The 20435-nt window shown below is 48.5% G+C and overlaps 1 protein-coding gene across 1 annotated transcript in view; it reads left to right on the forward strand.

The window, feature by feature from the left end:
- The window catches only part of b4galt5 (UDP-Gal:betaGlcNAc beta 1,4- galactosyltransferase, polypeptide 5), a gene marked incomplete at both ends in the record, with an annotated part of 31621 nt that extends 19540 nt beyond the window's left edge, over nucleotides 1–12081 (forward strand). Inside the window, 8 exons of the mRNA XM_080533412.1 lie at nucleotides 7042–7161; nucleotides 7604–7717; nucleotides 7954–8081; nucleotides 9253–9369; nucleotides 9983–10170; nucleotides 10563–10685; nucleotides 11351–11452; nucleotides 11934–12081. Coding sequence (XP_080389538.1) covers nucleotides 7042–7161; nucleotides 7604–7717; nucleotides 7954–8081; nucleotides 9253–9369; nucleotides 9983–10170; nucleotides 10563–10685; nucleotides 11351–11452; nucleotides 11934–12081 — 1040 coding nt within the window. The remainder of the gene's footprint in view (nucleotides 1–7041; nucleotides 7162–7603; nucleotides 7718–7953; nucleotides 8082–9252; nucleotides 9370–9982; nucleotides 10171–10562; nucleotides 10686–11350; nucleotides 11453–11933) is intronic.
- Nucleotides 12082–20435: the final 8354 nt, after the last annotated feature.

Consider the following 20435-nt stretch of genomic DNA (forward strand, 5'->3'; position numbering starts at 1 on the left):
AGATCAACACATAGAGAGGGGTGTGTGTGTGTGTGTTTGTTTGTGTTTGTGTCTCTGAGGTGTCCACAGAACGTCCCCTTGGGAAATGCTTACATAACCTTCAGTTTCCCCCGACAACCAGACGGCGAGGGAAGAGAGGAAAGGGTGTGTGGGGAGGGGAGGAGGGTGTGAAGGAGGGATGAGAGTGACGGAGAGGGGGAACGACAGATAAGGGACGGTATGGAGGAATGGGGGTTATTCGAAGAGGAGGGACAGCCACAGATAAGGGGGTGAAAGATAAGAGGGAAGAAAGAGAGAGAAAATAGACATGGGGTGAGAGAGGGATAAAGGACTGTGAGGGGGAGGGAGAGAGAGAGGGAGCTAGCACAGTGCTGATGATGAAAAGGAGAAAGAGAAGCGCAAGCAGAAAGAAGTAAGGAGGATCATCATTTCTGCAGACTAGAGTCAAATTGAAAGCTGAGGCAAATGAAGGCAAATCTGGCTGGCCACTGGCCTGTGTGCGTGGGTGGGAGTGCATGTGTGTAACCTGTATGTGCATCTGTGTGGGAGTCTGTGTGCGCGCGTGCATGTGCGCGCGTGCATGTGCGTGCGTGTGTGTGCGTAAATGTTGACAATGTAATCAGTGGAACAGAAACATTCTCCTCCAGGCGGGGGGAAGAGAGGGAGAGGGCCTCCTCTCCTCCATATATAGGGCTATTCTGTTTTTCCTTGGCACACTGAATCTAAGGAATGTGCTCCGTGAAACAATTGCTCCGATTTTCCTCCTTTGAAGTCCAGCAGAACTCTGGGCCGTGTCCATAAACCACGAGTGCACTGTAAACACCATCACACTACAGCGCCGGCTACACGGCACACATTCTTCCCCTCCCCAGATATACAGTTACATACACAACCAAACCAAAGGGTATTGCATTTATATACAATGTTCTTTTCCGTCAGCGGAAAAAAAGGTTGGTTGGTTTGTAAACCGGTACTTGTGCGTGTGTGTGCATGTAGGGTGTGGTTTTGAGCGGCCGATTCTGAAGGGGGAGAGAGAGAGAGAGAGGGAGAGGGGGAGAGAGGGAGGGGGAGAGAGAGAGATCCCCAAGGGGACATGTAATGTTCAGCAGCAGATAAGGACCACATACACAAACAGACAGGTTTATCTGTGTTTTTATTGGTGGTCATGTGACCGATTCCATTGAGAGGATTGTTTATGTTTCTCTCTCGTTCTCTCACCATCGCACGCCCTTATTTGGTGGCCGCAGGAGTGCTACACATGCTTCTTCAGAAGGTGTGTGTGTGTGTGTGTGTGTGTGTGTGTGTGTGTGTGTGTGTGTGTGTGTGTGTGTGTGTGTATTGATCTCTAGCAGCCTCGGGGCTTCTCTGCATCACGCCAGGGGTGACAGGAGGCTACGATGTGCTTTTTTTGCCCCTTCAGAGAACAGATCCTATAACGGTTTAAACCCCCGCCAGAACCCTTTCACCTGCTAATGGCGGCCTAACACAAATCCATAGTCCGGCTCTCCTATCAATCATGGTCACCATCAACATCTCGATCAATACTCTCTTTGGTCTGTGTGATCACTCTTGATGAAGGGGCTTTGTGCTAATACTTGCAAGGAGGAAGCTATGTGAATGGGCTACTGTGTCTGGTTGAATATGTAGTATGGGTAGCTGAATTATCTGTAGGCTCTCAGTTACCATGAATCATTGTAAATACAGCCGCCTCCTGCCTAAAGGAGATGGAGTTTGCGGCGACACAGTGAATCATAGCCCACAAGTGCCCTAGTTTGTGTGTGTGTGTGTGTGTGTGTGTGTGTGTGTGTGACTGCGTGTGTGTGTGACTGCGTGTGTGTGTGTGTGTGTGTGTGTGAGTGTGTGTGTGTGTGTGACTGCGTGTGTGTGTGACTGCGTGTGTGTGTGACTGCGTGTGTGTGTGTGTGTGTGACTGCGTGTGTGTGTGTGTGTGACTGCGTGTGTGTGTGTGTGTGTGTGTGTGTGTGTGTGTGTGTGTGACTGCGTGTGTGTGTGTGTGTGACTGCGTGTGCCTATGCGGGAAATGGCTGGGATCTAAGTCTGTGGGAAATGCTGATACGGGGTGGCTGTAAAATGTAACCTTTATCAGAGTGGCAGCTTTAAACCCTCAGAGCAGTGTGTGTGTGTGTGTGTGTGTGTGTGTGTGTGTGTGTGTGTGTTCTCCAGAAAACTCCCTTTCAGCTCTTATCAAAGACCCAGCAGAATGGGACAGATCACCTCCCACTGCTGACTCATCAGTGTGGAGTTAATTGCATTTTTGGTTTGGAGGTGTGTGTGCGCGTGCCTGTGCGCGTGTGAGTATCTGGATGCGAGCATTTCCGATCGTCAGCCACCATGAGAGCATGCTCTTGGTTTTACCCCTGTGAGCCTGTTATCTTTCAGCCTTTTGTGTGTGTTTACCATTTCCTAAAAGGACATGACACAACAACACACAGACTAATAACCTGACTCAGACCGGTGGGCCAGGGTGGTCAGCTCCAAATGAACCTCTCTTCCAAACAGTGAAAATAGGCCAGAACGTGATTAGCGTGGCGAAACTACCTGGTCATGTGACAGAGAGAGAGAGAAAGAGAGAGCGAGAGAGAGAGAGAGAGAAAGAGAGAGCGAGCGAGCTTGGACAAGGTCGACCAAGGTCTCTCGTCACGCATGGATGGGTTCAGTGGGGAGTGTGTGTGAGTGAGAAAGACCTGGGCCTCATTCATTTCCATGCATGACTGGACTGGACTGGAGTGTGTGTGTGTGTGTGTGTGTGTGTGTGTGTGTGTGTTTTTGTGTGTGTGGTGCTGTGTTTGTCTCAGAGGGTTTCTAGCCCTGTGTTTGGACTGACCCGGGCTGGACTTTCTCACTGTAGACTGTTCAGTTCTTTCGTGTCTAATTGCATTCATATTCATGTCAGATTGTGCAGCCTTGAATACCACAGTGCTGACCAGACCTCTGTCTAATGATGATGGAGGAGGAGGAGGAGAGAAGCCTTTAAGCCCTGTAGATGCGGGCCTCACCTCCTCAATCAGGTCTGGCTTAGAGTAAGAACACCCCAAACTACGTAGAGACGCACACAAAAAAGAATCAAATGAAATACACGAGAGGGTGGGAAAACTGTCCTTCACTTCCAGTCACCACTCCTTTATTATCGACAATGTGAGATCATTAAACCAAAAAGTACCGTTGATGCTTTCAGCTACGCTAACGATGAGGAATGTACACCCTAATACTGGCCCTCACACTATCATGGCGGCCTTATCACCACCATGCTTTCAGTTCGGCTCATCTCCTCCCCCCCCCCACCTCCTCCTCCTCCTCCTCCCCCCCCCTCTCCTCATACCCCTGCAACTTCTTCGACAGGGTTGTAAACGAGAGCATGTTTCTCAGGTCAGTCGTACCTGGTGAAAAATAACTCAGGCGTGTCCCAGACGTGTCCGTGTTCCACGTCAGGTACACTGAAGGTGAGGAATGCATGTACAGGGCTATGCCAGGGGCTGGCCCTCATACCATCAACGGTATCACGGCCATGTCTTCACAGATAGTATGCACACAGGAATGAGAGGGACACAGGCTAACTTGGCGTGGGGTGGATTCAGAGTGTGTGTCAGAGGATGCTGGCGCCTGCAGCGTTACTCCACATGCTCAAAGCCTTTCAGCCATTTTCCACACCATATGGCAGTATCAGAAGGAGTGTGTGTGTGTGTGTGTGTGTGTGTGTGTATATGTGTGTGTGTATGTGTGTGTGTGTGTGTGTGTGTGTCTGTGTGTCTGTATTGTGGGTTCGATCTCCACTCAGTGCGAGAGCTGCTCTATACCCCTTCGTTTCCCACAGGACTGATTTAGAACCCTGAGTCCTCCAGGACAGGCTATGGTTCTGCTATGTGTGTGCGACGCAGGGGGAAGAGGAGGACATTGATCGGAGTGATGGTCCGCCGTCTCTGCTTCTGCACGCCAAGGCAGTTTGGATGAAACAAGATGAACGCAAACTAATATAATTACTGGGAGATAAATATATCACGGCCCTCCCTCTGTCTCTCTCTCACACACACACACACACACACACACACACACAAATATTACTAGACTACAGACTATGGCGGGAATTAGACTATGGCGGGGGCCGCACACAGTCTAGGTCGTTAATGGGAAACACTGCCACGATCTGAAGGTTATTTCTGAGTACTCCTCGTCCTCGTGGCTGTAAGGGTGGTCTGGTCTTCAGCTTTGTTAGGCTGGCCTTGTGTCTCGACACTCAACTGAAACCTCCACTGTTCCAACCACAGGATCATATCATCATACCTGGTCACAGACACCGTGCGAACGAGAGCGAAACCTGCGTGTGGGCGGCGGGTGGGTTTCTGTGCGCGTGTGAATTTAGATTAGATTAGATTCAACCTTTTTTGTCATTGCACAGTACAACGAAATGTATGTTTTGCTCTAGGCACAGGTAGGGATGCTCCGATCTGGATTTTTGGGGCCGATACCGATCACCGATTTTTTTCCTCAAGATCTACCGATACCGATTTTTTAAAAAATACATAACTGTAGGCCTACTGACTGGATAGCCTACATATTTTTTGCTTTTTAGACCAAAGTTTTGATCCATTAGGCACCAAGCAAACGCAGACCCATTTTTATGGCATAGTAAAGGTCTGGCCTATCACCCAGTTAGGGCCTGAAGCCCAAGTCAGTCGATATGGCTGTACAAAAGACATCATAAACGTGGCCTTCATGGTTTACATACTGTTACGTCCTCCTATGTTTTCTGTTCAGTTATCTGTCTTCCCCAGGAAACAAAAAAACAAAAAAAACAACCCAAAAATCGGTTTTTGCGATCGGCCATTTTTGCCGATCACCGATCGAGTCATTTGGAGTGAAATCGGCCGATTTAAATCGGTGGCCGATAAATCGGAGCATCCCTAGGCACAGGGGGTCAGCCATAGTTAGTGCCCCCCGGAGCAATTAGGGGTTAAGTGCCTTGCTCAACGTCAAGGGCAGAAAGAGGACACCGCTGGTTGAACTGTCAACTGAACTGTCAGCTGTCAACTCCAGTCTAAAGGCCCACATGAACGGACATGAACTGACAATCCAGGTGTGTTTTAGGTGTGTTTAGGTCAGAACTGTATTATATCTCTCTTTCTCTCTCTCTCCCTCTCCCTCTCTCTCCCCCCGGGGTATATGCATGTCCAGACTATGCATATGACTTCAACCTGAGTGAGAGCGATGTCCCGCCCACCCCATACCTGCCTGAGGGCTTCACCTACCGGCCCTCACAGATCTGCCATTTCAAGCCTGCAAACTGCGACACTTTAAATAAATGTGCAATAACACTATGTGCAATATGACAACCCTAGTCGTCTATCTGTACAGTATAGTATAGTGGATTATTTATGTAAACCAGCTCCTTCCCTTCTTGTGTTTTTTTTAAGTGTTTTTTTAAAAGTTTTTTTTCTTTCCTAACACCAGGGGAGCCACCCCTCCTAAATTTCGTTGTTTGGTACCTGTACTGTAGCAATGACAATAAAGACCATTCATTCATTCACTCAAGGGCACAGCGGCAGTGGTAGGCACCTTTAGATATGATGCCAGCAAACCCCCCAGTCACCAGCTCACATGCAGCTCCCTCCTGAGGCGGGGATCAAACCAGCGACCTGGTAACCTCTAGGCTACCGCCGCAGCTACGTGCGCCTTCAACTGTGTGTTTGTGAGAGAGAGAAAGAAGGGGGTTAAGGTGGTCGATCCCACATACTCTATGTACATGTTCCACCAGACAGGAAAAGCGGTCTAAACCTTAGCCAAACCTAGTGATATCTGGGTCAAACCACACACACACACACACACACACACACACACACACACACACACACACACGCACACACACACTTGTTCACATAATGTTAATAATAATCGACACTTTTCTACTGTGCTACGCTGGTCTCTCTGTTCTATATTGTCTCTTATACAACAGCTAGTTCCGACCAAGTAATTTGATTGGACAAGAGGCATTCCATGAGTGCTGATATACAGTATAACAGCACTGGGACTTTTAACTATATATACATCACTCCGAAATGACCGTTAATACAAAGTAGCTAGCCTGCAGATGTTTGTGTTCAGGTTACTAGGCAACAGTCCAGTTGTGGAACAATTTTTTGTTGACGGAGCCAAAATAAATGATTAAATAAACTAACAAATCATAATCTGTTGTCAGCGAAGGGACTGTTGTCTGTGTTGGTGCCTTAACCCAGAGATGCGAGTTGTTTGGTTAGAGGAGGCCTGTGCTGTTGCCTGTTAGAGGGAGATGAACGTTCATGCATGAAGGGTAACTAAAGGTGAAAGAGGCCTCTCTCCCTCCCCTCACACACGCACACACACACGCACGCAATGAAAAATTGTTGAGTACTTCCTTATTGGCCGTCTGTCACTCATTGGCTGGGTGCTGTACCTCTGGCTCACTTCCTCATTCTGCTTCTTGCTCAAAGTCAATTCAGTCTCTCCTGCCCTCTCTCCCTCCCTCCCTCCCTTCCTCCCTACACCCCACCCTCCTCTCCCCCCTGTTAGATTAGCGTTCCTAGCGTTAGCTGCTTTATAGCAGAAAAGAAAAAAGTCCTTTTGATGTTTTGTGGGGAAATCCTCTCATTAAGTCACAAAGGCTGATAATCAATTAGGGCCAGATCAGGTAGGAGAGGAGGCTGAGCAGCGCGGTGCTGGAATTAGCTCGTAGCTCAGAGCTTATCTTTGTGTCGCCTACGATCTGGAGGGAGGTTCGGTCCTGCGGTGGCGATGAACAACATGGCGGCGCTCTTTCTTTTTTTGGACGTCATGCTCGTGGTGAAGTTGTTTAAATTGGGCTTTCTGTCTCTCCAATAATGGTTTGTTTGCAGGAAATACCCATGTACGTACAGGATGTAAGCTGTTTGGAATACTGGCATTATGCCAGAACATGAAAATGAATGGGTAAACTAACCTACAGCATTCTCTCTGTCTCTCTCTCTCTCCCCCTCTCTCTCTCTCCCTCCCTCCCTCCCTCCCTCTCTGTAGTGAACGAGTACCTGTTTATGGTCCAGGCCCGGGGTATGCAGATTAAGGAGAACGTTCGGAACATCGGGGCCCAGGTTCTAGAGCAGGTGGTCCGAGGAGCCTACAATATCAACGGTACAGGTAAGTGGTCTCTAACACACACACACACACACAGTATTAAAAAGCACAGGGAGGCCCTTGTACACCAACACAACTGATTAATTGATTAACGACACGGGTGGTGAAGCAGGAGAGGGTAATAAGTTAGCCATGTCATTATTAGAGTGCGGCAGGTAGACATTAACAGAACAGGTGGTCTGTAGCAGCAGGGGAGGTTGTGTGCGTGCGCGTGCGTGCGCGTGCGCGTGCGACGTACTTGTCCAGAGGGCAGAAAGAGGACACCGCTGGTTGAACTGTCAACTGAACTGTCAGCTGTCAACTCCAGTCGAAAGGCCCACATGAACGGACATGAACTGACAATCCAGGTGTGTTTTAGGTGTGTTTAGGTCAGAACTGTATTATATCTCTCTTTCTCTCTCTCTCCCTCTCCCTCTCTCTCCCCCCGGGGTATATGCATGTCCAGACTATGCATATGACTTCAACCTGAGTGAGAGCGATGTCCCGCCCACCCCATACCTGCCTGAGGGCTTCACCTACCGGCCCTCACAGATCTGCCCTGAAAAGCTGCCCTCCATGAGTGAGTCGACACTCACCCACACACACACACACACACACACACACACACACACACACACACACACACACACACACACACACACACGCTGGACCTGATACACATATGGTCTCATGAAATGGAAATGTTACCAACCACTTAAGTGTTAATGGGCTTTGAATAACATCTCTCTCTCTCTCTCTCTCCCTTCCGCTCTCTCTTCCCCCCCCCCCCTCTCTCTCTCCCTCTCTCTGTCCCAGAGGGGAGGGTGGAGGTGAATATGAGTGAGATAGCTCTGGAGGAGGTGGAGAGAGGCCTGTTTGAAGCGGACAACAGCCTGTACCCCGGGGGCTACTGGAAGCCAAAGGACTGCAAACCTCGCTGGAAGGTGTGTGTGTGTGTGTGTGTGTGTGTGTGTGTGTGTGTGTGGTGACTCTGACACACACCTCTCACAGACAGGTGTCTGACGCCACGTGTGTGTACAGTGTCGCTGTCCGCTCGTGTCACGTGACAACACACAGCCTCCGGGTCTAAATTGCCACAATAGCTTACAGGTCAAAAGTTCACAGGTCAAACGTCCTCTCTGTGGCAGGGATGCACACATACACACACACACACACACACACACACACACACACACACATGCGGGCATAGACAGAGAAGACAGACAGGTTCTGTTAAAAAAAGAGGAATGAAGGAAGAGATGAGATAGAGAGATGGATACTCCCTCGGTCTGGTTCACTAAACTCTACTCCGGAGTTCAGTTTCACAGTTTTAGATGTTTCACATACCTGAGATTCCGTGTGTGTCTGTGCGTGTCCGTGCGTGTGTGTGCGTGCATGCGTGTGCGATGTGTTGGCGTCCGACCAAACCACGCGCACACACACTCTCACTCACTCGCTCACTCACTCACTCACTCACTTACTCAGTGTGCCTGTCTGCTCTGATCCATACATGTCATATCTCATGGTGTCAGGCTGAGTGAGCACAGCCTGGTTGGAGTACTGATGGGGGATGCGCCCTGCCCGTCGGTCACTCATCACAGATCTGACTGAGAATGAGCGGCAGCAACGTGGATAGATAAACCTTGCCTTTCACCTGTCCAGTCACTGGCAGATCAGAGACGTCGGGGAAGAGAAGAGGGGAAGGGTGCTAATTTGGCCTGTTTATGGCACGAGCACACATCAGAGAGAGAGAGAGATGGGGAGGGGGAGGGGGAGGGAGGGAACTACTTTCTAACGAGCCTGTCGGATAAAGAAGTGTGACCTTAGTGTAGTGTTGCGTTCACGTCACTAGGCCTTGAGGTGTGTGTGTGTGTGTGTGTGTGTGTGTGTGTGTGTGTGTGTGTGTGTGTTTGTGCGCGCGTGCATGTGAGCGTGCACTGTACTGTGTTTGTGTGTGTGTGCGCGCGTGCGTGTGAGCGTGCACTGTACTGTGTTTGTGTGTGTGTGCGCGCGTGTGTGAGCGTACGCTGTACTGTGTTTGTGTGTGTGCATGCTTATGGGTGTCATGTACAGTGTGTGTGTGTGTGTAATATGGATGTTCCCTCCTATCCCTAGGTGGCAATCCTGGTCCCGTTCAGGAATCGTCATGAGCACCTGCCCATCCTCCTCAGACACCTGGTGCCAGTCCTGCAGAGGCAGAGGCTGCAGTTCGCCTTCTACGTCATAGAGCAGGTAACACACACACACCGACACAAACAAACATAGGCACACACACACACACACACACACACACAAACATAGGCACATACACACACACACACAAATAGACACACACACACACACACACACCCACACACACACACACACACACCCACACAAACAAACATAGGCACACACACACACACACACACACACAAACATAGGCACACACACACACACACACACACAGACACACACACACACACACCCACACAAACAAACATAGGCACATACACCCACACACACACACAGAGACACGGTTTGTCTTTTATCTATCATCTTCCCAGTAGCAACAGTACAGTATCTCCCTCATTCCGATGATGTCACTGAGCACATGACCCCGTCACACAGCCTCCTCCTGACCGTCTCTCATATCCTCTTCCTTCGTCCAAGCCGGCAAAGGCCAAGGGAGGTCTTCACACAGAAGGAAACAGTGTGTGTGTGTGTGTGTGTGTGTGTGTGTGTGTGTGTGTGTGTGTGTGTCTGTGTCTGTGTCTGTGTGTGTCTGTGTGTCTGTCTGTGTCTGTGAGTATGTGGCATATGCATGTGTGTGTGCGTGTCTCACCCTACCTCTCTCTCTCTCCAGTCGGGAACTGAGCCCTTCAACCGGGCCATGCTGTTCAACGTGGGCTTCAAGGAGGCCATGAGGGACCTGGACTGGGACTGCCTGGTGTTCCACGACGTGGACCACCTGCTGGAGAACGACAGGAACTACTACGGGTGTGGCCAGATGCCCCGGCACTTCGCTGTCAAACTCAACAAGTACTCCTACATGTAAGGCTCTCTCACACACACACACACACACACACACACACACACACAGACCCCCCCCCCCCCACACACACACACACACACACATTCAGTCCATCACCTGTCAGTCACCTGACTCTTCACGCTCACGCATTAAACAGACAACTGGCCGTTAAGCTGCTTTATACTGTCAATAAATCCACTATGTATGGGGAAGAAACTACCACCATAAAACATCTTCAGCTTTTACTGTATGCCTTTACTATGCTCTTGATGCTTTTACTGTGGTTATTACTTAACTATATTTGTAATGTATACATAACTATATTAGGTTATCTTATAACTTTACTGATAAGCTTCTCTTGAATAGACTTCTTTCATAGATGTGCAATGCTGACTATGTGTGTCACCTCCAGGCTTCCGTATAACGAGTTCTTTGGTGGTGTCAGCGGCCTCACTGTGGAACAGTACAAGCAAATCAACGGCTTTCCCAATGCATTCTGGGGCTGGGGAGGAGAGGACGACGACCTCTGGAACAGGTGAGCAACACACACACACACACACACACACACACACACACATGTCTAACTCTGTACATACACACAACCTGCTCTGTGCAGTATGCACATGATTATCATCCCTGCTGCCGTCACGTACACTGCCCTTTTCAAAGATTTCCAAAGACACTCCTAGTTTCTTTAGCATGATCCCACCACCGAAACCATCACACGCGCACACACACACACACACACACACACACACACACACACACAAACCCTATTTGCAAGACTGTCAATAGTGTTGACAAAAGGTTTGTTTGGAGTACCCTTCAGAGTAGGTAGGTGACTCATTCATACTGTAGTAGTCTTTGTCATACAGCATTGTTCTCCCACCCCGCTCACAGCCTACCCCCCCCCAACAGCCCCTTAATAGCTCTCCTCTCAGGTGCAGCTGTGTCCACTCTGAGCCTGCTGACAGTGCTCTGAGTTTGATTCTGCTGTCTATTCAGGCTGTGTCTATGTGCTGTATTGGAGTGTTTGCTAGGGTGAGACAGGGTGTAATATGCCAATGACACAGTCCGCCTCACTGTATGAGAGTGTATGACTCAACTGTGTTTCTCTCTCTCTCTCTCGTGTGTGTGTGTGTGTGTGTGTGTGTGTGTGTGTGTGTGTGTGTGTGTGTGTGTGTGCGCATGTGTGTGTAGGGTGCAGTATGCGAACTACACGGTCAGTCGGCCGAAGGGGTCGCTGGGTCGCTACACGTCTATTTCTCACCACCACCGCGGAGAAGTCCAGTTCCTGGGCAGGTCAGTCCCAAACACACACACACACACACACACACACACACACACACACACAACACTCCTGGCCCTGAGGGGCTGTTTATCCAAACCCCCCCCACCCCCACACACACACACACACACACACACCACTCCTGGCCCTGAGGGGCTGTTGGGTGTGTGTGTGTGTGTGTGTGTGGGTTGGGGGGGGTTTGGATAAAGAGGGCGTTATGTGACTGGGATTTAGCTGAGACTCGTGATGTAAGCCAGTCACATGAAAAGTCAGAGCAATGACTTTGAGGGAAGTCTTTCCATGTGACCCCCCCTCTGGGGAGCTCCAAATTGAATCAGGCTCTTTCTACAAACATTCCTGTGACCATAGATCTATCCTACGTCATACCGAATGCCTTGAATGCCATTGGGGTGAGGAGGACGTGTCTCTGATCAGTGTCTCGATCGTTAGATCAGGCGACCTCTGACCCCCCCCTTCTGCCTTCTGCCCTGCCAGGTACACTCTTCTACGGCACTCGAAGGAGAGACAGAGACTGGACGGCCTCAACAATCTGCACTACGACCCCCTAGTGGCCCGGAGGCCTCTCTACACCAACATTTCAGTCACCCTGAGCCGAAAGCTCGCCCCTATATCGGACTACTGATCGAGGTCGAGGGGCCGCAAAGACCTCTGGGAAAACACAGTCCTCCGGGACATCAGCCATATCTCACCAGTTGCAGCACTGCTTAGGACTTTTAGACGTTCATTTATGTTTTTTGGATCTTTTTTGTTGTTGTTGTTATTATTTGAATGCAAAAAAGAAAAAGAAAAAAGGAGACACGCAGAAGTGTATGGGTTGCTAGAGAGAAAGGATAAGGGCGCACTCGTTTTGGTGCCGTCATCCATCGCTCCTCTCATCCGGCCTCCTCCTTCTGTCTTCAGTCTCTGCCTGCCTTTCACACCATTTTGGCCTTTCGCATTCATCCATTCGTTCATTCGTTCATTCGTTCATTCGTTCATTCGTTCACTCGTTCACTCGCTTATTCACTCGGTTCATTCTGTCGTCGTCCTCCTGCGTGGTTGCCTGTTCAACGTGACCGCAATGTGAACACATTCTCCCCCTCTGACCATGGAGTCATATGGGGGCAGTACAGTAGGGTAGTCTTACAGCCTGCATGTGGATAAGGCACGCACACACACACACACACACACACACACACACACACACACACACACACACACACACACACACATACTGCCTTGCTGACATGGTCCCCTGAGGCTTTGGTTTTAAATTGTTCTTGCACTGAATATTTTCATTGATATATTAAACCTGTGGAATCACACACACAAATAGAGTAGACCCAGACAGCTGGTTCTGTAGAGGGTATGCCAAATTAGCCATGTGACCAGTGGGAGTGAGAGGGAGGGAGGTAGGGGGAGAGGGAGGTAGGGAGCTGAGGAGAGGGAGGGAGGTAGAAAGAGGGAGGGAGAGAGAGAGGGAGAGAAAGAGACAGAGAAAGGGGGATGGGAGGGAGGAGAAAACCCTTGCTTAGACTAACTGGCAGGCGGATCAGAAGACACACCTTTGCCTAAATAAACATATCAGTCAGCAAGAAAATCCAGTGTGTGTATGTGCAGTGTGTGCATATGTAATTTTCCGTTTTGGGGAAAAGAAAGGTGGAGCTATTCAAATGGCCAAGATGGCGTCGTGTTAACTGATTGTTTTGAGGTGACATTTTACGAGGACTGTCAGTGGACTAAGACCAGAGAAGGACAGAGGTTGGGATGCCTATCCACCACAACCTTGATTCATGTTTACTCCCTTTTTGTTTTTTTACGGTTTATTTTACAGACACAAAATAGGCACAAAAAACGGTATTGCCATCTTACACAGGGTGTCTGTCTAGCAGGTTTACAGCAGCAGGTCCTTGTCATGCTCATTGTGAGTGTGATGAGACATCGTAGCGATGTTTACCAGCCCTTTATGCTTTTGTTCCACTGGTCTAGGGCCTGTCGGTTTGGATAGGGATCAGTAAGTATAGCCATGTCTGATCTTGAGCCTGTGTGTGTGATAGAGAATTCAAAAGCACTGCCTTGTGGTGACTGAATACTAGCTTTTGTCTGTGGGTAGTATGCTGCCTAATACTTCACATATTGTAGGCCCCAGCTGAAGGCAACCTCATCGCACACAACAATCCTGAGCATTCCCAGTCCTGTGTGTGCGTGTGCGCCCGCATGCGGATGTGTGTTTGACAGTTCTGAGTGATTTCCTTTATCACAGTACTGTAGTTCTGTCAATTGTCCCTTTGAAAAAAGAAAAAAAGCTCCATCTGAAAACCTCACACCAGACCATGTTTCGGTGTCCCTACCGGGCGAGACTGGTGGAGACTGAAATCAGAGGACAGGCTCATGCTAATGCATGGAATGGAATGAGGAATGCTGTGAAAAACACCCAGCCTCCAATTTCTACCTCCGCCAGCCTCCCCCTGAGTCCTACAGTATCACTTTCATACTACTTTCATACTACTACTCACACAGATCGCCTTGTCTTAACATTGACTTTCTTAAGATTTATCATTTGAGGAAAAAATGCGGTGCGGCTGAATAACTGTTTATTTTGTGTTCCCATGACGATATGACAGAGGCTGGACCTCTTATTTTTTAATTTATTTAATCTTTTATGGATTATGTTCTGTGGTTGATTTTTCGTTGTGGTTGATGTTGTGGTAAGATATGATACATCGGTAGGAGACTGTGTTAGAAGCACTGAAACTTTAGTAGTAGTAGTTGTTAGTGTACGTGTGGCAGGGTCGTGTTCCAAGGTCCGGGTCTATTACGGGTCAATTGACTGAATTGAAACGGAGTGGACCCAAATCTTGGAAGTGTATTCATCTGCTACAATCTAGCTGGAGGGAGGCCATTTTGTGTGACAACCACAAGAGGAGGAAGACGCCTAACCAGGAAGTGTTGGATGTCACTCACTAAGCACCTCCTTTTTCCTGATTGATAATCAACGCTGCTGATCTCTCTCTGACCTCCCATTGGAGGATTCACTCACAATGTGCCCGACAGGAAGCAAACCAAATGCTGCACGTATAGAGAACATAGCATGATGTAATCCCTCTTGTGTGACGTGTGCTCGATTTAGCTCACACTGCACACCGGTCGGGCTGCGCTGTTAGCCCCCCCCCACCCCCACCTTCATCTGCTAGGCCAGATGAGCTTAATCAAGTGCAGCTATCCGTTTGTCCTCCTTTCCTTTTGTTTACGTTATTCGACCAGAGGCACATACCGTTACCGAAGCTGTCCGATTCGGGAGGTGCTTAGTGGGAACAGATGACAAGGGCAGCACATTTCCTTAACGTTTTCCTCCCCGCGTGTGTTTGAGAGAAATGGACGACCCCCTGTAGACGCTAGGTGCTCCAACGTAGAGATGTGTGTTTTATATTTGATTTCCCGGCACAGATAGTGAGAGAGGCTGAGGAGGAGTGAGCAGAGGAGGTTTTCTCATGTAGGTCTTTACTCCAGCTCTCGAGGTTGACACGACAGATCTGATCTCTCTCTCTCATGGCCTTTTAATCAGTGACAGATTCAGACCTGGGGAACAGGAGGAGTATGACTGTACTCTACAGAGAGACAACCCACAGACACTGAGCCCAGCATGGAGAACCAGGAGGACGAGGACTACTGTTGTTATCTGACCCTCTTGAGTCTTGGACCCCTGGGGTGGGACATAAATCCAAGTAACACCATCAATTTCCAGCTAGCTTTGATAAATGCTCCGATTCATGGTTGTCGATGACATGAGTCGATATTGCATAGTCTTTCTTTTGGGGGTTTTGTCATGGACTAGAACTAGTGTATGGAGTCCATTCAGAATATTGAGGAGAGTTAGCTGGCTCATGTTGATCCTGCTTTGTGTAAAAGCCAGACCGGGTGTGTCTCCCTGTTCTGGTCCCTACTGTATGTTGGCAGGCTCTGCTCTGTCGCCCCAGAGCCGTGCTCTGACCGGTTCTGATCCATTATTTGCTGGTCTAAATGAAGGGTGCTACAACGCTACACCGCCGCACCCTGACAAGACCGGCAGCCTTAAACCTCTTTTTAATTTATTTCAGTGTTTTCCACACAAGTTTTTATTTTTTATAAGCAAAATCTATTTAAATTGAAAAAGAACCGCATATCAAGAAATGTCCACTGTAAATATTGTTGTGTGTAGTGTTTTAGAAATATTAAGATATAACGTCTTAAATCACTACAGATGCTAGCTTAAAGAACAAGGCTTTGGAGTGGTTTGGTTGGGGGGGGTCTAGTGTATCTGGTGCCATCCAAGTGCTACTGAAGCTCCTCCTGCTGCTGTACATAGACGCTATCACGTCCCAGCATCCCCACACGCCCTCTTCTAAGGAACAATGAGAGGTTAGCCCATCGGCTTTTAGAATCCTGTCACAATCATGGAATTGTTCAGTATTCCGGAATCTTTTCCCTGACTTGACATGCGGTTAAGGCTGCTAAGGGATAATGCAGGAAACGAAGGCATCCATTTTGAAGTGGAATTAACTGGCCCAGATTCTGCTAGGGTTGTGTCTTTCATCATGACGGCTGTAGGTTTAAGATGGAGGTTAAAGTGGAGCCTTGTAGTGGGTAGAGAGCACTACATCAGTCAGAATCATATGCTAACACTGCTTACAATAGTACAAAGGCACCCCGACCCAGCTCTGCAACCATCTCCAAATGCTGCACTCTGGAAAAGTGTTTTTGTATGAAAGCAATTTAAGAAATACGAATAAAGAAATGACTAGATTTAAAAATAATCTCTTCTCTGATTGTAAAAAGTGACATTCTCCTTGAATTGAAGCCATTTGAAGCCACTTGTAAAACTTGATGTCAGCCTTATGTGTATCTGTTTGTGTATCTGCATATTATCTTTTGATTATTGAAATTTATATGATGGAGATTTTTTTTTTTTTTACCATTGTTATTGTTAAAGTACACCAATAAAATGAACTTCGAAACATGTTTATCCTGTTGTGTGTTCTGTATTCAGTTTCATAATAAATGTTCACCTCGTCTCAACATGATTGGCACTCAATCATCGACACTGCTCAAACTGCTGCTCCTAACTCCTAACGGCCTCGCTGGCCAAAGCCGGCAGTTGTGTTTGAAATGTTCTGAATGATAACCTGACAGCAGAAAACACTCCCTGGATACCCTCCCCATGGAAGACCTACCTACGTGATGAAAGATGAGACCATGTTCTTGGTTTTACCCCTGTAAACCTGTTATCTTTCAACTTTTTTTATCTTTTGTATCTTCATTAAAACAACAAAAGGACTTGACTGAATGAATTAATCTCTCTTCCAAACAATGAAAATAGAGCCGAACGTGATTAGCGTGGTGACACTACCTGGACATGTGACGAACTGTACAGGGTCAGAGAAAGAGGAAAGAAACGACTGATTTCTTGACAAAAGAAAGACAGAGGGATATAGATAGATAGAGAGTGGGTGTGTACAGTTCCAAATGGATCTCTCTTCCATACAATGAAAACAGCAGAACACACAAGTTCCACATGCCATTCCTTCGAGAGCTCCTAGTACAGTAGGAGAGTGTGGTCTAATGGATCGGGACACATGATGACCCTGTGTCCTCTCAGACTACTGTAGCCAGCCTGGATGTGTGTCACACTGTCTCCTAGTCACCTGGAGGGAGCGCCCTACATTAGTACTATCTGCCTCACAGTACAGAGCCCGTCACCATCCGTCGGGGGGAACGGACCGGTGTTCCGAGCTCATTACATCTTCACTAGGAAGGGGAAATAGATAGCATCATGCCCCTCTTTAAAGTGCCCCAGCTCTAACAGAGCCTCATTGTGCGGGGGGCTTGGCTCAGCCCACAGAAACAGGATTTTTTTTTAGGAACAGAGGATTGTCAAATTGTGATCCATAGATCCTTCTTGTCCCGGGACACCATTTGGACAGATTTTTTATTTTTTGCCACTATTTTTGGTTTAGTTGTTTATTGCCGCATGCCGTTCTGTGGTCTACGCTGCCCTGTGGACAGCTGGACAGCCGGGCTGGTGACAAAGTGCTTGTTGTTGGGGGGGGGAGGGGGGTCTGGCCGGAGCATCACATGGACAGTGGCACAGAGACAGAGAGCAGAATGAGAGCCTTTCATGAGAGGTCACTCAAGATGCAATGAATCTCAGAGCCGGATTGCCCCCCCCCCCCCCCCCCATTCAGTAAGCATTCCGAAGATTACTGCAGTGTCTCTGCAGATTAAGGCAGGGGTACTGTACTCTACTGTCAACTGATCATTAGATTAAGTGGATGAGGGGCAATCGTCTGTGACGGGGTGGAGGGCGGGGGGGGAGGGATAGGAAACCGCAGAGGTGACCAGTGAATTACTTCTCTAATTACTTGCCTCTTGGATTAACATTCTGAGTGTTGGTGTCTGTGTGCCACTAGAGAGAGTAGTGTGTCTGGAGATTTCGGGCAGGCGATGTCAGGCCTGAGTGCCCGCTTGCTAATGGAGTCTGGGAAACAGGAGGCTTCGGTATGCTAACGCCACTGCCAGGCAGAGAGGGGTGTTCATAGGGGTAGCCTTGAGACACACACACACACTCACACACAGTTTTTTCAATGCACACCCTTAACAATGACTTAATTCACATGCATGTGTGTGCAGACATGTGCACAGGCGGCGCGCAGGGGAAGGGAGGGGGGGACGAGGGGGGAAGGGGCATTGGCTCAGTTTGTATAAAAAATGGTTGTCAGTGCAGAATAGACCCCAGACCTTTTGGGGAAACAGCACCTGGCCTTCCTTAAGGTTCCTGTGTGTCTCCTCTGTCCTGCAGAGTGTCTTTATCTTAAATATATCTCACTAATGAAAGAGTTGGCCTTCAGCACTGAAGAATGGCTGCACTTGTGCACTGTGCACTGTGCATAGCCTCTGTGCGTGTGTGTGTGTGTGTGTGTGTGTGTGTGTGTGTGTGTGTGTGTGTGTGTATGTGTGCTTCACTTCCCCTCATATCAGCTGTGTAGCTTATCCACTGGGACTACTGTATTAAATACAGCGTTGCCTTAAAGGGTATTTCACTTTGGTTGTAAATCACATTCCACAGTCATCTGGAATGTGTGTATGAATCACTGTGTGCACTGTGTGTTTGTAGAAGATTGGCCATGGTTATTTGTTTATATAGGCTACAGTATGCATATATGCACATAGGGGTTGGGTGTGTGGAAACCTTTTAAACAGTGACGCCTGTCGAGACCCCCAACTGTCAGTGTCACACCCACACTCTGTGAACACGCGCACGCATGCACACACACTGTACACACACTGTACACACACTGTACAGTTCTCTCTCTCTCTCTCTCTCTCTCTCTCTCTCTCTCTCTCTCTCTCTCTCTCTATCTCTCTCTATCTGTCTATCTCTTTCTCTCTCTCCCCAGGGACGGTATAGCAGGCTTGGAAGAAGATACACAGCTGCTCTCTGCCTCTACTCACACTGTGTGTTTGCTCTATCATGCTGTGTGTGTGTGTGTGTGTGTGTGTGTGTGTGTGTGTGTGTTGCCTTGTTGTGACTCCTGCCTACAGTCCTGCCATGGACAGGAGTGACAAAGCCCAGAGGCGACTACAGTACACACACACACACACACACACACACACACACACCCATCTGCTTCTCATCCCCCTCCTCCCTCTCTGTCCTCTCTGATACCCTTCCACCTCCCCTGACGCTGCCACCGCCCCCCTGCTATTTGTCATCTCTATCCACCCCACCCCCTCCCCAGGCTTCCTCTCTAAGTGTCACTTTCCATAGTTTTGCCTGTCTTGTTCCACCCATCCCCCTCAACCACCCCTCCCCCCCTCCCCCCTCCCACTGTCACACCCACCCTCCATACAGTAGTAACGCATGTCTCTCGTTGTCTCGCCTGTTTATCCGACCTACCCTTCCACTCTCCTCTCCCAACCGTGCCTCTCTTTGAAACAGACGTCAAGTTGTCGCAAAGCGTCATTTGCAACCTCTGACCCACCAACGCGTGTGACATGTCTCCTCAAGTACCCGATGTTAAACCAGCTACACTGCAAAAAGTCAGCTCTCAAAAACACGAAAAAAAGCTATAAAATGGGGGAAATATTACTTAAAATAACCAAAATGATGCCAACAGAACAGGAAGATTTCACTTGTGCAGACAAAAAACAAGCATATTTGGCCTTGATTTAAGATAATTAATCCTACTTAGATTTACCTTTTGCAGTGTATGCTACCGAAAAGCTAACAACTCGACGGCGTGAGTGGTGGGGGTATTTGACATTGAGGTGTGAGTTTTACTATCTGGACAGCTTCACCTATAGGCCTACCACCTCTCCTTCATTGATGGTTTGAAGGCCTCCTTCCATCCCACCATCCTTCATCCTACATAGTGTACTTGGGTGGGGACTCTTGAAGCCGACATCTGTTGTTATTCATTATGACGTTCCAGCCTGTTTCCTGTTTTCCTGTTGATAAATATTTGACACAGATTACAGTGCATCTGTCTCACCCTTCCTCACCCGTCCTCCGACTCCTGACGCAGACTCACCAATCCTCCTCCTTAACCCTGCGTCCCTTTAACCCAGATACTGTAGATATCGGCCCTCCTCTCCTCACACTCCTCCCCTCCCCTCTCCTCCCCTCTCCTCCCCTCTCCTCACCTGTTCTCCACCTGTCAAACCCAGCCTGCATATCCTCTTCTCCCTCCTCCTTCCACAGTGACTCACCCCTACACTCACTGGACACTTTATTAAGAACACTATACTAATACTGGGTAGGGCCTCCCTTTATTAGAAACACTATACTAATACTGGGTTGGGCCTCCCTTTATTAGGAACACTATATTAATACTGGGTAGGGCCTCCCTTTATTAGGAACACTATACTAATACTGGGTAGGGCCTCCCTTTATTAGGAACACTATACTAATACTGGGTAGGGCCTCCCTTTACTCTCAAAACAGCCTCAATTCTTCGTAGC

Source organism: Nansenia antarctica (assembly GCF_963989245.1).
Source record: "Nansenia antarctica genome assembly, chromosome: 6".
NCBI classification, from domain to species: domain Eukaryota; kingdom Metazoa; phylum Chordata; class Actinopteri; order Argentiniformes; family Microstomatidae; genus Nansenia; species Nansenia antarctica.